Here is a 13,996-nt window from a genome sequence, read left to right on the forward strand (position 1 = left end):
GTCCAATTCCTCAGGAATTCCTCAAGAACTGGACTCACGTGAACCTTGGTTTTGATGGTCCAGAGTTTTTTTTATTCCCTTATCATCTTCTTAAAGTCTTTGAGAGACTTTCTCCCCCTAAATCATTTCAGTGTCTCCATCAATCTAAAACAATCATCCAAATAACAGAATGAGGAGGGGTGGGTGGGAAATAATAAGGCTGAATTATAATACTTATAATACATGTACTGAGTTCAGGACAGAAGTGTGGGAGGCTTACGAGAAAACTGGAATTGGAGCAGATCAGTGCAGACTTGACTGGAGCCTGAGGAGCTGGCCTACTTAGAAACCATTGCACTGAGTTCATTTTCAGGGGAAAGTGAACAGGAAGGGAAAGTTAAAAAGAGATTTCTTGCCAGAGAGTCAAATGTCAGAGGACTCAAGACAGTTCAAGATGTATTCATTTCCACTGAATTCTTTAAAAAAAAATTTATTTATGTATAGTTGATCTACAATGCTGTGTTACTTTCATGATTCAATTATACACACACACATATGTATATATATTCTTTTTCAGATTCTTTTCCCATAGAGGTTATTACAGAGTATTGAGTAGAGTTCCCTATGCTATACAGTAGGTCCTTGTTGGTTATTTATTTTATATATAGTAGTGTGTCTATATTAATCCCAAATTCCCAATTTATCCCCACCTCCCCTTTAACTTCCACTGAATTTTGAATTGAGTGATAATTTTTTTAAAGTTGTAAAAACAGAAACAGACTCACAGATATAGGGAACAGACTTGTGGTTGCCAAGAAGGAAGAGACTTGTGAGGGATAGATCAGTTGTTTGGGATTAGCAGATCCAAACTATTATATATAGAATGGATAAACAACGAGGTCCTATTGTATAGCACAGGGAACTATATCCAATCTCCTGGGATAAACCATAATGGAAAAGAATATTAAAAAGAAATGTATACATGTGTATAACTGAGTCACTCGGCTGTCCAGCAGAGATTGGCATAACATTATAAATCAACGATACTTCAGTAGAAAAAAGTGTTTTTTAAAAAAGGTTGTTAGGATGGATTTTAGTGGACATTATGTTACAAGGATCATAAAAGAATAAAACCTAGAGATCTTCAAGAAATGGTGTCAGCTATCTATTGTGAAGAATGGTTTCTGCTTTGTCTGGTTCCAAAGCCATGGTGGCCTGTGTCTCCTCCCACCCACCCCCTGATTCTTTGCAGACCCTCAACTGGAGGAAGAGTCATCAGGACTCTGGGTACCATCCAATATTTGACAAACTGAAGGATGCTCCATTAAGTACTTACCTGGACTCCTGAACTATGAAAGAAGCCTCTCCTTATAGAGAGATGTAAGGATTGGGCCAAGGCTAAACTCCTCTAACTTCTATGTTGTTGATGATTTTTATTTTTCTCTTCTTTAGTTAATAGGGAAAGGAAATTTGGAGATGGAGGGGCAGAAACACTTGAAGTCTAGGATGAAAGGTGAGTGTTCGTGAATCTCTTGGGAGACTTAAACCTTAAACTGCCAGTTGAATTGGCTTATAATGCTTTTCAGATCTCCTTTGTGGTAGTTTCCTTCTACTTTTTTGTATATTCATTGTATTAATTTTTGAGAGTTTGATACTGAAACTCCAACTGAAAATCTTCATTTATCTACTTAAAAATAATTGTAATGTATAGTGGAACTCTATGTAACTTTGTTCTGTGTTTTCCAAGTCTCCTGTAAGTTTACATTACATTATATTTGTAACGTAAAATTGTTTTTACGTTAATTCAACAAACAAAAAAGAAAGAAAAAAGAAGAGAGACAAGAAAAAACTTTAAACTTCTAGGAAACAGTTCTTATACTAGAAGCAATATCAGGAGTAGCAAGAACAGAACAATAACCACAGATCAGAAAAATGAGAAACAACTCGCCCATGGTTGGCTCAAGGGGAAGAGCAGACACAGGGTTGGATGTCATTGGTGGGTGAGTGTGTACTCTTGTGCCTGAATATCCCCTCTTCTCTTTCAGGACTGAAAGGCTCCTTCTCTCTCCCACTGATCTTCAACTCCAGACTAGCTCCTGATCCTTCCCTGGTGGTCTATGCTATTTTTCCCAATGGCGGTGTCATAGCGGACAAAATCCAGTTCTCAGTGGAGATGTGCTTTGACAATCAGGTAAAATGGCAGTTAAGGCGGGTGAAGGAAGGTCTGGGATGAGAGAGGGAGCTTCTGTATCCTGGGGGTGGAGGGAGATAAGGCAGGGCCACTGGGGAAGGCAGGGGGTAATGTTGAAGCTGGATGTCATGTTTTGTATCTTTAGCATGGTTTGTTGAACTGTCTCTCCTTGTTCTTTTAAAAGGTCATGCTGGGAAGTCACATGTTCTGTAGACCTATTCCATAAATTCTCTTTCTACTTTCTGTCTTTTAAACTTTCTGTATTATTCTACCATGCTGCTTACTTTTTCCAACTGTATCACAAAACACTGTTTCTAAAGGGTAAGACTTTACAAAGAAAAATCAGTATAAAAGTGAAGGACTTGAGGGGAATTCCCTGGCAGTCCAGCGGTTGAGACCTCATCGTCCAATGCTGGGGGTTTGGGTTCAATCCCTGGCCAAGGAGTTAAGATCCCACATTCTTCATAGCTAAAAAAAACCAAAATATTAAACAGAAGTAATATTGTAACAAATTCAATAAAGACTTTAAAAATGATCCACATCAAAACAAGAAAAAAAATGACAAAGCGACTCTAAAAAAAAAAGTGAAGGAGTGGGCTAGGGACCGCACTTAGGGCATATGGCTGATGGCTGTTTCTCCTCTTCTCCAGCCTGTTCTGATCCCCATGTTGTCCTTTTCTCTTCCCCAGGTTTCCCTTGGCTTCTCACCTTCCCAGCAGCTTCCAGGAGCAGATGTGGACCTACAGCTGCGGGCAGCCCCTGGGTCCCTGTGTGCAGTCCGGGCCGTGGATGAGAGTGTCTTGCTGCTTAGACCAGAGAGCGAACTGAGCAATAGTTCGGTGAGTGGCCTGCTGACATGGCGAGAGGGGGTCGACAGAGAAGACAGACCGGCTGCATCAGGATAAGAGATGGTTTCCAGGGAGCAGGAAAGAGAGTCTCAGGGAAACAGTGCATCACACAAGGTGGAGGCAAAGCTGGTATGGACATGAAGGTAGAAATGATGATATGGGAAATTCCTGGAAATCCAGTGTTTAGGACTCAGGGCTTTCACTGCTAGGTCCCAGGTTCAATCCCTGGTCAGGGAACTAAGATCCTGCAACCTGCTTGACATGCCCCAGCCCCTGAGAAACACTATATGAGAAAGGCGTGGTTAATATAGGGATCAGTAAAGATGAAATAGGAGATAAGGATCAGATTATGAGAAAAGATGAACTAGAGGAAGGGGTTTAGGATGGAAGAAATTCTGGAGTAATGAGGACAAAGAATACAAGGACAGTAAACTGTGCCCACAGAATCTGAGAGAAGTGATTTCACTGTGTCAATATTTCATTTGCTTAAGAAAAAAAGATTAATTTCCTTTCCTGTCTTTTCTCAGGTCTATAGGATGTTCCCATTCTGGTACAGTCACTACCCCTATCAGGTGGCTGAATATGATGAGTGTCCAGGGTTTGACCGATGGAACTTTCCGCGGCCCCTCATTGAGCCAGTACCTGAGGAGCGTTGGAACAATCGTTTTGTCATGTGGAGGCCTTGGAGCTCTGAAGAAACAGACCTTTTCAGTCTTTTCCAGGTGGATGTTCTTACCCATTCTGTTCTCGTAGAAACAATGGTGGTGGGAGGGGGAAAGGAAAGTCCCTATTGACAAAAGCATGTGGGCTCAGGTGGGCACTGACAGGGGCAAAATCTTGAAAGAAACTCCTGGTGGGCAAGGAGCCTCTCTTGGTTCTTATGCTTGAAGAAGTTTCCCACGTGTGAGGCTATACACCTATCCTCTCTCTGGGGTCTGCAAACATTGACTTCCATGGGATCCAGACAGAAGGAAATACACACATACACACATACACACAAAGAAAGGTAGACCAGAAGTCTCCTACTATTATGAAAGATTTTGCATTTATTTTATTAGCAAAGGTTTGGGATGCTTTGGCCCATGTCTGGCCATTGGGTCTCTGAGGTCAGGAAGCAGGTCTTGTTCATCCTTTGTGTTCTCTCTAATACTTTATCCTTCAGTATATTTTTGAGTCTGATCCACTCAATATATTTTTATTGAATTGATCAAGCTGATATGGTCTCTGCCCTCAGAAAATTCATTTCAAATCAAATAATAAGGATACAGTGACTAATATTCAGGAGAAGTATTAAACATATCAAACAATGAAGTAAGTGGAATACTACTATTTAGCCAAAAAAAGAAGGGAATCTTGTCACTTGCAACAACCTGGGTGGACCATGAGGGCCTTATGCTAAGTGAAATAAGTCAGATGGAGAAAGACAAACATTGTATGATCTCACTTATATGTGGAATTTAAAAACAACAGTTATTTAGTTGCTCAGTCATGTCCAACTCTTTTATGACCCCATGGATTGTAGCCCACCAGGCTCTTCTGTCATGGGATTTCCCAGGCAAGAATGCTAAAGTGGGGTGCCATTTCCATCTCCAGGGTATCTTCCTGACCCAGGAATCAAACTCAAGGCTCCTGCGTTGCAGGTGGATTCTTTACCTCTGAGCCCCTGGGGAAGCCCAATGATATTGTGTAGCATACTTGAAAGTTGCTAAGAGAATAGATCTTAAAAGTCCTCATCACAAGAAAATAATTTTTTGTAATTATATATGGTGATGGATGTTAATTAGACTTATTGTGATGATCATTCTGCAAAAACGTATGCATATGTGTATATATACATATGCATAATACATACATATATATGTATATAAATACAATGAAATAAGTTTCATTGTGAGACTTTCATGCTGGCTGGAGTAGAAGTGAACCAGTCTTGGTGGTTGAGTATGGGTCTCACAATTAATAGGCAAAGAATGTGTTGGTTCAACCCTTTGAGGGTGAAATTTCTAGGCAGTAGCCCTTGTAGTAAGGGAGAGGACCCCCTCTAACACTTCATTCTCTGGTCCCTTTGGTGCCTATCAGAACGTGGGCCTGAAAATACTGTCCAATGCCAAAATCAAGAGGCCAATAGATTGCGGTCACCAGAATTTAGAACACAGCTTGATGATGGGTAAAGGTAAGCTGCCTCTGATTCACTGAAATATTTAGAATCACAGAACTCTGAGAGCTCCCTCTTTGCCTCCTCTTCTTGCCCTGAGCCTCTAGCCAGGATGATAATGGATTGTGGGTTATAGATGCAGGTAGTTTCCCCAAGGATTTCACTCTCTATGGGGATGGCTTTTGAATCCTGAAGTTCTTATCTATTCATTCTCTGACCAAACGTCCCCACCTGTCACTTTCCCCAATAGCCTTGTGACCAGGTTATAGATGCAGGTTATAGATGCAGGTAGTTTCCCCAAGGATTTCACTCTCTATGGGGATGGCTTTTGAATCCTGAAGTTCTTATCTATTCATTCTCTGACCAAACGTCCCCACCTGTCACTTTCCCCAATAGCCTTGTGACCAGTCAGTTCCTCAGCGGTCCTTCCTCCTCATCTATGATTTGCATGTTCTCTGCTTCCCTCTGAATGTCTTGCTAGTAGTCCCTCTACTTTGGCTTATCCTCTGACATAAGTCTTCTGCTTTTTCCCTTATTCCTTAGCGATGAATGATATTCGTACAACGGCTTTCAAGCCAGCTCCATTAGTTCAGCCAGAAGGTTCTCAGGTTCGCCAGTACTTCCCAGAGACTTGGCTGTGGGATCTGTTTCCTGTTGGGTAAGTGATACCTCAAAGGTATAACAAGATTATATATACAGTGTGGAGTCAGGAGGGAACCCAGACTCAGATAATTTTTTAAAATTAATTAATTTGACTGTACTGGGTCTTAGTTGTGGCATGTGGGCCCTTTAGTTGCAACATGTGGGATCTAGTTCCTTGACCAGGAATCAAACCCAGTCCACCTGCATTGCGAGCTAGATTCTTAGCCAGTGAACCACCAGGGAAATCCCAGGCTCAAATAATTTCTAATGAACCTAAGTTTCAAGCCAGAGAATAGCAAGGAAAGATAAGAAAACCTTCTTAAGTGAACAATGCAAAGAAATGGAGGAAAGCAATAGAATGGGAAAGACTAGAGATCTCCTCAAGAAAATTAGAGATACCAAGGGAACACTTCATGCAAAGATGGGCTCAATAAAGGACAGAAACAGCGAGGACCTAACAGAAGCAGAAGAGCTTAAGCAGAGGTGGCAAGAATACACAGAAGTCTCAAGCCAAGAAGGTTTAATGGAAATATGAGAACGTTTTTCTTTCCCTGGTTTCTTAAACAATAGTATACAATCATTCAAAACAAATCCACACATCTTCACATTTGCACAGTGCAGACAGGGCAGGGCCACACCAACAGAAAGGCACATCTTGATGTTAGTTTAGTTTGTGCTCACTCCTTTCCTGCTTGTTCTGACAAACCATAAGGATGCGTATTCTCACAGATTCGGAGGGCACTGGGCTGTCTTACAGATATGTTTACACACATACTGCCTCCCCCAATCCTCAGACACACGCTTTTCCCATACTTTTACAGCCTCACTTGAAGACTCACACTCTGAGATTCACTTAGGCCTCCAGTCCAGTTGCTTTCCCCTCACCCCCCCCACAAGAGCAACAAAATAGTCACTTCTGCAGGCGAATTTATAGCTGAATTCTTGCGTCCTCACAGCTACTCGGGGGAGGAGTCTGTCCACATCACGATTCCTGACACCATCACCACGTGGAAGGCCATGACTTTTTGCACCTCCCAGTCCAAGGGTTTCGGCCTCTCACCCACTGTTGGAGTGACTGCCTTCAAGCCGTTCTTTGTTGATCTGACGCTCCCATACTCAGTGGTTCGAGGTGAATCCTTCCGTCTGACTGCCACCATCTTCAATTACCTGAAGAAGTGCATCAGGGTAAGAGCTGGGGATGTAGGAAGCAGGTATCAAGCCCCTACACTAGAGGCATATGCATCTCCCCAGAGAAAAAGATGAGACATCAGTGTCTTGGCCCTCCCGTCTTCCTGACCTTCTGTGCATTGTCTGCTTTACTCATATCCTTTATTATTATTTTTGTGTGTGTGTGTGTGTTTTTTTTTTATCTTCCACAGTCATTTCTTTCTTTTTTTTTTTTTTCCAGTGGGTTTTGTCATACATTGATATGAATCAGCCATAGATTTACACGTATTCCCCATCCTGATCCCCTCTCCCACCTCCCTCTCCACCCGATTCCTCTGGGTCTTCCCAGTGCATCAGGCCCGAGCACTTGTCTCATGCGTCCCACCTGGGCTGGTGATCTGTTTCACCATAGACAGTATACATGCTGTTCTTTTGAAATATCCCACCCTCACCTTCTCCCACAGAGTTCAAAAGTCTGTTCTGTATTTCTGTGTCTCTTTTTCTGTTTTGCATATAGGGTTATCGTTACCATCTTTCTAAATTCCATATATATGTGTTAGTATGCTGTAATGTTCTTTATCTTTCTGGCTTACTTCACTCTGTATAAGGGGCTCCAGTTTCATCCATCTCATTAGGACTGGTTCAAATGAATTCTTTTTAACGGCTGAGTAATATTCCATGGTGTATATGTACCACAGCTTCCTTATCCATTCATCTGCTGATGGGCATCTAGGTTGCTTCCATGTCCTGGCTATTATAAACAGTGCTGCGATGAACATTGGGGTGCACGTGTCTCTTTCAGATCTGGTTTCCTCAGTGTGTATGCCCAGAAGTGGGATTGCTGGGTCATATGGCAGTTCTATTTCCAGTTTTTTAAGAAATCTCCACACTGTTTTCCATAGCGGCTGTACTAGTTTGCATTCCCACCAACAGTGTAAGAGGGTTCCCTTTTCTCCACACCCTCTCCAGCATTTATTGCTTGTAGACTTTTGGATAGCAGCCATCCTGACTGGCGTGTAATGGTACCTCATTGTGGTTTTGATTTGCATTTCTCTAATAATGAGTGATGTTGAGCATCTTTTCATGTGTTTGTTAGCCATCTGTATGTCTTCTTTGGAGAAATGTCTGTTTAGTTCTTTGGCCCATTTTTTGATTGGGTCATTTATTTTTCTGGAATTGAGCTTCAGGAGTTGCTTCTATATTTTTGAGATTAATCCTTTGTCTGTTGCTTCATTTGCTATTATTTTCTCCCAATCTGAGGGCTGTCTTTTCACCTTACTTATAGTTTCCTTTGTAGTGCAAAAGCTTTTAAGTTTCATTAGGTCCCATTTGTTTAGTTTTGCTTTTATTTCCAATATTCTGGGAGGTGGGTCATAGAGGATCCTGCTGTGAATTATGTCGGAGAGTGTTTTGCCTATGTTCTCCTCTAGGAGTTTTATAGTTTCTGGTCTTACATTTACTTTATTATTTTTTAAAACTTATTTTAGTTAATTGATTTATTGTGGCTGTGCTGGGTCTTTGTTCCCACTTGGGCTCTCTCTGGGAGGCTTTCTCTAGTTGCAGTGAGTGGGGGCTACTCTTCACTGTGGTGCGCGAGCTGCTCATTGTGGTGGCCTCTCTCATTTCGGAGCACAGGCTCCATGCGGGTTTTAGTAGTTGCAGCATGCGGGCTCAGTGGGTGTGGCCCCCGGGCTCTAGAGCACAGGTTTTTGGTACATGAGCTTAGTGGCCCCTTGGCACGTGGGATCTCCCCAGACTAGCGATCGAATCTGTATCTGCTGCATTGGCAGGTGGATTCTTAACTGCTGGACCACCAGGGAAGTCCTACTCACATCCTTTATCTTTCAAATATCCTCTTCAGGTTCAGACTAACCTGGCTAAGTCAGAGGAGTACCGGGTAGAATCGCAGACAGGCCCTCAGGCCTCCACCTGTCTGTGTGCTGACGAAGCAAAATCCTATCACTGGAACATCACAGCTGTCAAACTGGGTAAGAGCCGGATGTGGCCGGTAGGCAAGGAGAGCATAGAGGTTAGGAATGCTATCCTTTCCTCTACTACATTTGCTTCCTTTTCTCCTTCCTCTTCTGTATATTTGCCTCTATTTTTCGCCCTCTTAAGTCTAGGTTATAAATAAATGAGCAAATATTCTTTGATAGATGACTCCAAATTATCCACATCGGACTATTTCAAGTGTGAAAGGGTGAGCTTTTAAAATGTACACCAAGGACTTCCCTGGTGATCCAGTGGGTAAGGCTCCACACTCCCAGTGACCAAGTTCAATCCCTGGTCCGGGAACTAGATCCCACATGCTGCAGCTAAGAGTTCACAGGCCACAACTAAAAAAATATCCCGTGTGTCCTGCCTGTCACAATGAAGAAGATCAAAGATCCGAGGTGCAGCAACTAAGACCCAGTGCAACCAAATAAATAAATATTTTAAAAAATATATTTATGACAGGACAAGGGATATAGTTTCATGTTACTAGTCAGACACTAACCAGGCATTATCCTAACTGTGTTACATGAATTAACTCATTTAATCATCACAATATGGGCTTTCCTCATGGTGCAGTGGTAAAGAATCCGCCTGCCAGTGCAGGAGACACAAGAGACCCAAGTTCTATCCCTGAGTTGGGAAGATCCCCTGGAGAAGGAAATGGCAACCCACTCTAGTATTCTTGCCTGAAAAATTCCATGGACAGAGGAGCCTGGTGGACTAAAGTCCATGGGATCCCAAAGAGTTGACTGGTCGTGTGCACATGTGGGCACACGCACACCGCCCCCCCCCCCACACACACACAATCATCACAATAATCCTTTCAGATGTCATTTGCTCTCAGATTAAATCCTTGCAACTCAAACTGTAATATTTGGATGAATTAGTGATCTACTGCTGCTTAACAAAGTACCCTAAAATTTAGCAGCCGCAAAGAACATTTATTATCACAGTTTCTGTAGGTCAGTGATTGGTATGGTTTAGCTGGGTGCCTCTTGCTCAATGCCTCTCATGAAGTTCAGCCAGGGCTGTGTTCTCCTCCAAAGATTTGCCCAGGAGAGAATTTGCATCTACAGTCATTCCAGAGCCTCTGATCCTCGTGGGCTGTTAGAGTGGAGGCTGCAGTTCTCGGCCTCAGGTGTTGGTTGGTGCCTCCCTCTGTTTCCTAACCCATGACTCTTCCCGCCAGACTGCCTCCTGACATGACAACTGGCTTCCTCCACAGTGAGTGTCTCAATGGGAAAAGGGAACCCAAGACAGAGCTACAGTCTTTTTTTGGCTGTGCTGGATCTTCATTGCAGCTTGCGGACTAAGTTGCTCTGCAGCATGTGGGAACTGAGTTCTCCAACCAGGGATCGAACCCACATCTCCTGCACTGGAAGGTGGATTCACAACCACTGGATCGCCAAGGAAGTCCCTGCAGTCTTTTTTAAATCAGTCTCAGAAGTGACATCTCAGTGCTTCTGCTCTATCCTCTTCTTTAGAAGCAAATCATTAAACCTAGCCCACAAGCAAGGGGACTAGATGACACAGGAGTGTAAATATCAAGATACAGGAGTTGTCAGGGCCCCTTTGAGACCACCTACCACACTAGACCGGCATCAGTGACTCCTGGAAGCTTGTTGGAACTGAGGACTGTGGGCCCCACCCCAGATCCACTGACGCAGAGCTCTTATTGTAACAAGCCAGAGCCTCAGGCGACTGGCATGCATCAAGTTTAAGAAGCAACAGGCTAGTGGGGAAGAGACCTCATTGGTACCTGTGCTAATGGGGCCAATATCTTCCTTTCCCCCCTTCTCTTCTCAGGCCATGTAAACTTCACTATCAGCACGAAGATTCTGGACAGCAATGAACTCTGTGGGGGCCAGAAGGCATTTGTTCCCCTAAAGGGTGGGAGTGACACACTCATCAAACCAGTTCTGGTCAAGGTGAGTTTTCCGGAGGTCTAGCTTCGGAGGCAAAGGCAGCTACCAAGGGAGGGATGTTCAGTGTGTGTCCGACCGCATCAGTGAGTCTGTTGCAGTATTCTAAGTCCAGCTGCCATTAGGTAGCTCACCTTTATCCTTCCCTGAGCCATTCCTGCTCTTAAATACTTGCTAAACCCATACCAGTGGCCTATGAAAGTGTCTAATACAGCACCTGTCCTTTTTTTTTTTTTTAAAGAAAGAAATGGAAAATTTTATTCAAGCCAGATTTGAGAATTATACCCTGGGAAGAGCTTCTCAGAAAGCCCTGAGAACTGTCCCGCACTTTGGAAGTGAAGGCACAGTTGCATGAGTTTTCTTTGAGACAGAAGACTATACATCAAATGATACATTATTGACAATTTACATAATCTGGATATAAGGGTCATCATAGTGGCTCCTGTGACCCCTTATAAGATTAAGAAGGAATGTTATCTTTTTTAAAAAAATTGGAGTATAATTGCTTTATAACGTTGCGTTAGTTTCTGCTGTAAGGCAACACGAATCAGCTGTACGTATACATATATCCCCTCCCTCCTACTCCTCCCTCCCACCCCTCTGATACCTGATACTTTGGAGACACTCAATGAATGTTTGTTTCTCTATGAAAATCCCTGATGTCAGCATTAGCTGTGTCGTGTCACCTTGAATTCCATTGTCCGTCCTGTCTCCTAGAAGTGTCCCAAACTTGTCTTTAGCTCTAGCCCAGAAAGAGTCTTACTGAGAGGCCCCTCCCTGGGTTGAAAAGGAGTCCTTCTGAAAGTCAAAGAGAAGCTCTGTTCTCTCCAGTTGTGAGTGAAGCCCTCGGGGCACAAGCAGGGCCTCTTCTTCCCATTTCCCTTCCCTTTCCTCTCCCTCCAGGGCCACCTGCCCTGACACCCCTCTGGTTGTTCTCACCCGTCCTTGTCTCTTTTCCCGTCAGCCGGAAGGAGTCCTTGTGGAGAAGACACACAGCTCACTGCTGTGCCCGAAAGGTGGGTGAACATAGACAGGGGTTGATGTGAGAATTCCCTTAGCAACAGATTTTCTTAGGCAAAAGGAGGAATCTACAGGACAAGAGAAAAATAGGAGAGTCTAGGGGTGCCATTCCCAGGGGAACCAACTGGCAGAGAGGCAGGAAAAGAAGAGAAATCGTACAGCACAGTATGGTGCTGGCTGGAATTTATTTTTAGCAAAGACCGCTATGAATAGTAACAAAAAAAAAAAAAATCTACCTCCAACCCACAGAAAGCAGTGGTTACAGGAAACCCTGGGTGATGGCAAGTTTTTCTATGGTTTGGGCTCAAGAAGCCCCCACTACTTCCGCCTTTCTAGTGTTTTACCCTTTCTCTGCCCCTCACAGGAAAAGTGGCTTCAGAATCCATCTCCCTGGAGGTCCCTCAGGATGTTGTTCCTGATTCAGCCAAGGCTTATGTCACTGTTCTGGGTAAGCAACCAGAGATTCTTGGCTCAAAAAGGAAAAAGTGGGGCCAGCAGCTATCAAGGTGTGGTGTGAGTTGAAGCCTATGGACCCATGTGAAGGAAGGTGTGGTAGACTAAAAGAGACAAAGGAAGAAGAGCTTATTTTACAAACTGGTCACATACAGCCTATGCAGTATGGATGGGATTATATAGACATATACTCGGTTAAAAACAGAAATGAGGGACTTCCCCAGTGGTCCAGTGGTTAAGACAACATGCATCCACTGCAGGGGGCCTGGGTTTGATCCCTGGCCAGGGAACTAAGATCCCACATGCCACAAGCCAGGACCCAAAAAATAGAGAAACAAAGACAAAAAACAGAAAAGAGACTGAGCAAGAGGAAGTTAAAACTCATTAAGTTTTATATGTATTTAGGTTTAGGTCTATAAATTGGGTAGAGGGGAGGCAAAATGTTTGTGGTAACCATTTAAAATTAAGAACTTTATCCATTTGAATATAATTTTGGAAAGATTCAACCATGTTTAAAAGGGCATTGCCACTTCTTTGGGCAAGGAGAGGGAGCAAGTAGGAAAACATGAGCTTGAACATTGTAAAATTGTATCAAACTGGTTTAGGATCTCCATTATGCCATTTAATAGCCATGTGACTTTGGATAAGTTAGTGAATGATTTTGGTCCCTCTTTTCCCTTATGTAAGACAGGGATAATAACCTACCTCTCAGGATCGGTGTAAAGAATAAGTATAACATAATATAAAGTTCCCAGCACAGTATCTAGCACATAGTAGAAGGCTGTGTGTGTTATTCTTTCTTTACTCTTACCCCCTACCCAGATCCCTTCCAGGTTAAAACGTCCGTTTTGTCTGTGTTTGATTCTGGTATAGCACTCACCTTCCTGAATTATAACTCACTATTTTTCTGTGTCTTCCACACTGCATCGAGGACTCCTTGAGGATAAGAGCCATGTCTATTTATTTACTTAAAATTTTTTATTATTTATTTTTTGGCTGCCCTGGGTCCTTCTTCCTGCACGAGCTTTCTCTTACTCTCTAGCTGTAGTGCACAGGCTTCTCAGTGTGGTGGATTCTCTTGTTGCGGAACGCAGGCTCTAGGGTGCCCGGCTTCAGTAGTTGTGGTGCATAGGCTTAGCGGCCCCATGGCATGTGGAATCTTCCCAGATCAGGGGGACCAATTCCCTACATTGGGAGGTGGATTCTTTTTTTTTTTTTTTATTGGAGGATAATTGCTTTACAACACTATGTTGGTTTCTGCCATACAACAATGTGAATCAGTCATAACTGGACATATGTCCCCTCCCTCTTGAACCTCCCTCCCACCTCTTACCCCATCCTACCACTAGATTGTCAGAGCACCTGCTTGAGCTCCCGTTGTTATAAATCAACTTCCCACTAGCTCTCTATTTTACATATGGTAATATATATGTTTCAATGGCAGGCGGATTCTTAACCACTGGACCACCAGGGAAGTCCCAAGGGTCATGTCTTTTTCATTTTTGTTCTTAGAGCAGTTCTTGCAGTTGACATTCAGGACATATTTATACATTCGAATTGAGCTCAATGACTAAAATGAAGATGTTCATGAATCACTTACATCAGGCTTCCTGGCTTGTGAAGT

General features: G+C 43.1%; 1 protein-coding gene across 1 annotated transcript in view; it reads left to right on the forward strand.

Moving 5' to 3' along the window:
- The window catches only part of A2ML1 (alpha-2-macroglobulin like 1), a 47,464-nt gene that overhangs the window by 17,177 nt on the left and 16,291 nt on the right, over positions 1 to 13,996 (forward strand). The window contains exons 13-23 of the mRNA XM_061123947.1: positions 1,432 to 1,492; positions 2,025 to 2,170; positions 2,860 to 3,009; positions 3,546 to 3,740; positions 5,098 to 5,191; positions 5,717 to 5,831; positions 6,772 to 7,000; positions 8,844 to 8,970; positions 10,784 to 10,905; positions 11,864 to 11,915; positions 12,284 to 12,367. Of these exons, the coding sequence (XP_060979930.1) occupies positions 1,432 to 1,492; positions 2,025 to 2,170; positions 2,860 to 3,009; positions 3,546 to 3,740; positions 5,098 to 5,191; positions 5,717 to 5,831; positions 6,772 to 7,000; positions 8,844 to 8,970; positions 10,784 to 10,905; positions 11,864 to 11,915; positions 12,284 to 12,367 (1,375 nt within the window). The remainder of the gene's footprint in view (positions 1 to 1,431; positions 1,493 to 2,024; positions 2,171 to 2,859; positions 3,010 to 3,545; positions 3,741 to 5,097; positions 5,192 to 5,716; positions 5,832 to 6,771; positions 7,001 to 8,843; positions 8,971 to 10,783; positions 10,906 to 11,863; positions 11,916 to 12,283; positions 12,368 to 13,996) is intronic.

Source organism: Dama dama, chromosome 22 (genome assembly GCF_033118175.1).
Source record: "Dama dama isolate Ldn47 chromosome 22, ASM3311817v1, whole genome shotgun sequence".
Classification (NCBI taxonomy): Eukaryota; Metazoa; Chordata; class Mammalia; order Artiodactyla; family Cervidae; genus Dama; species Dama dama.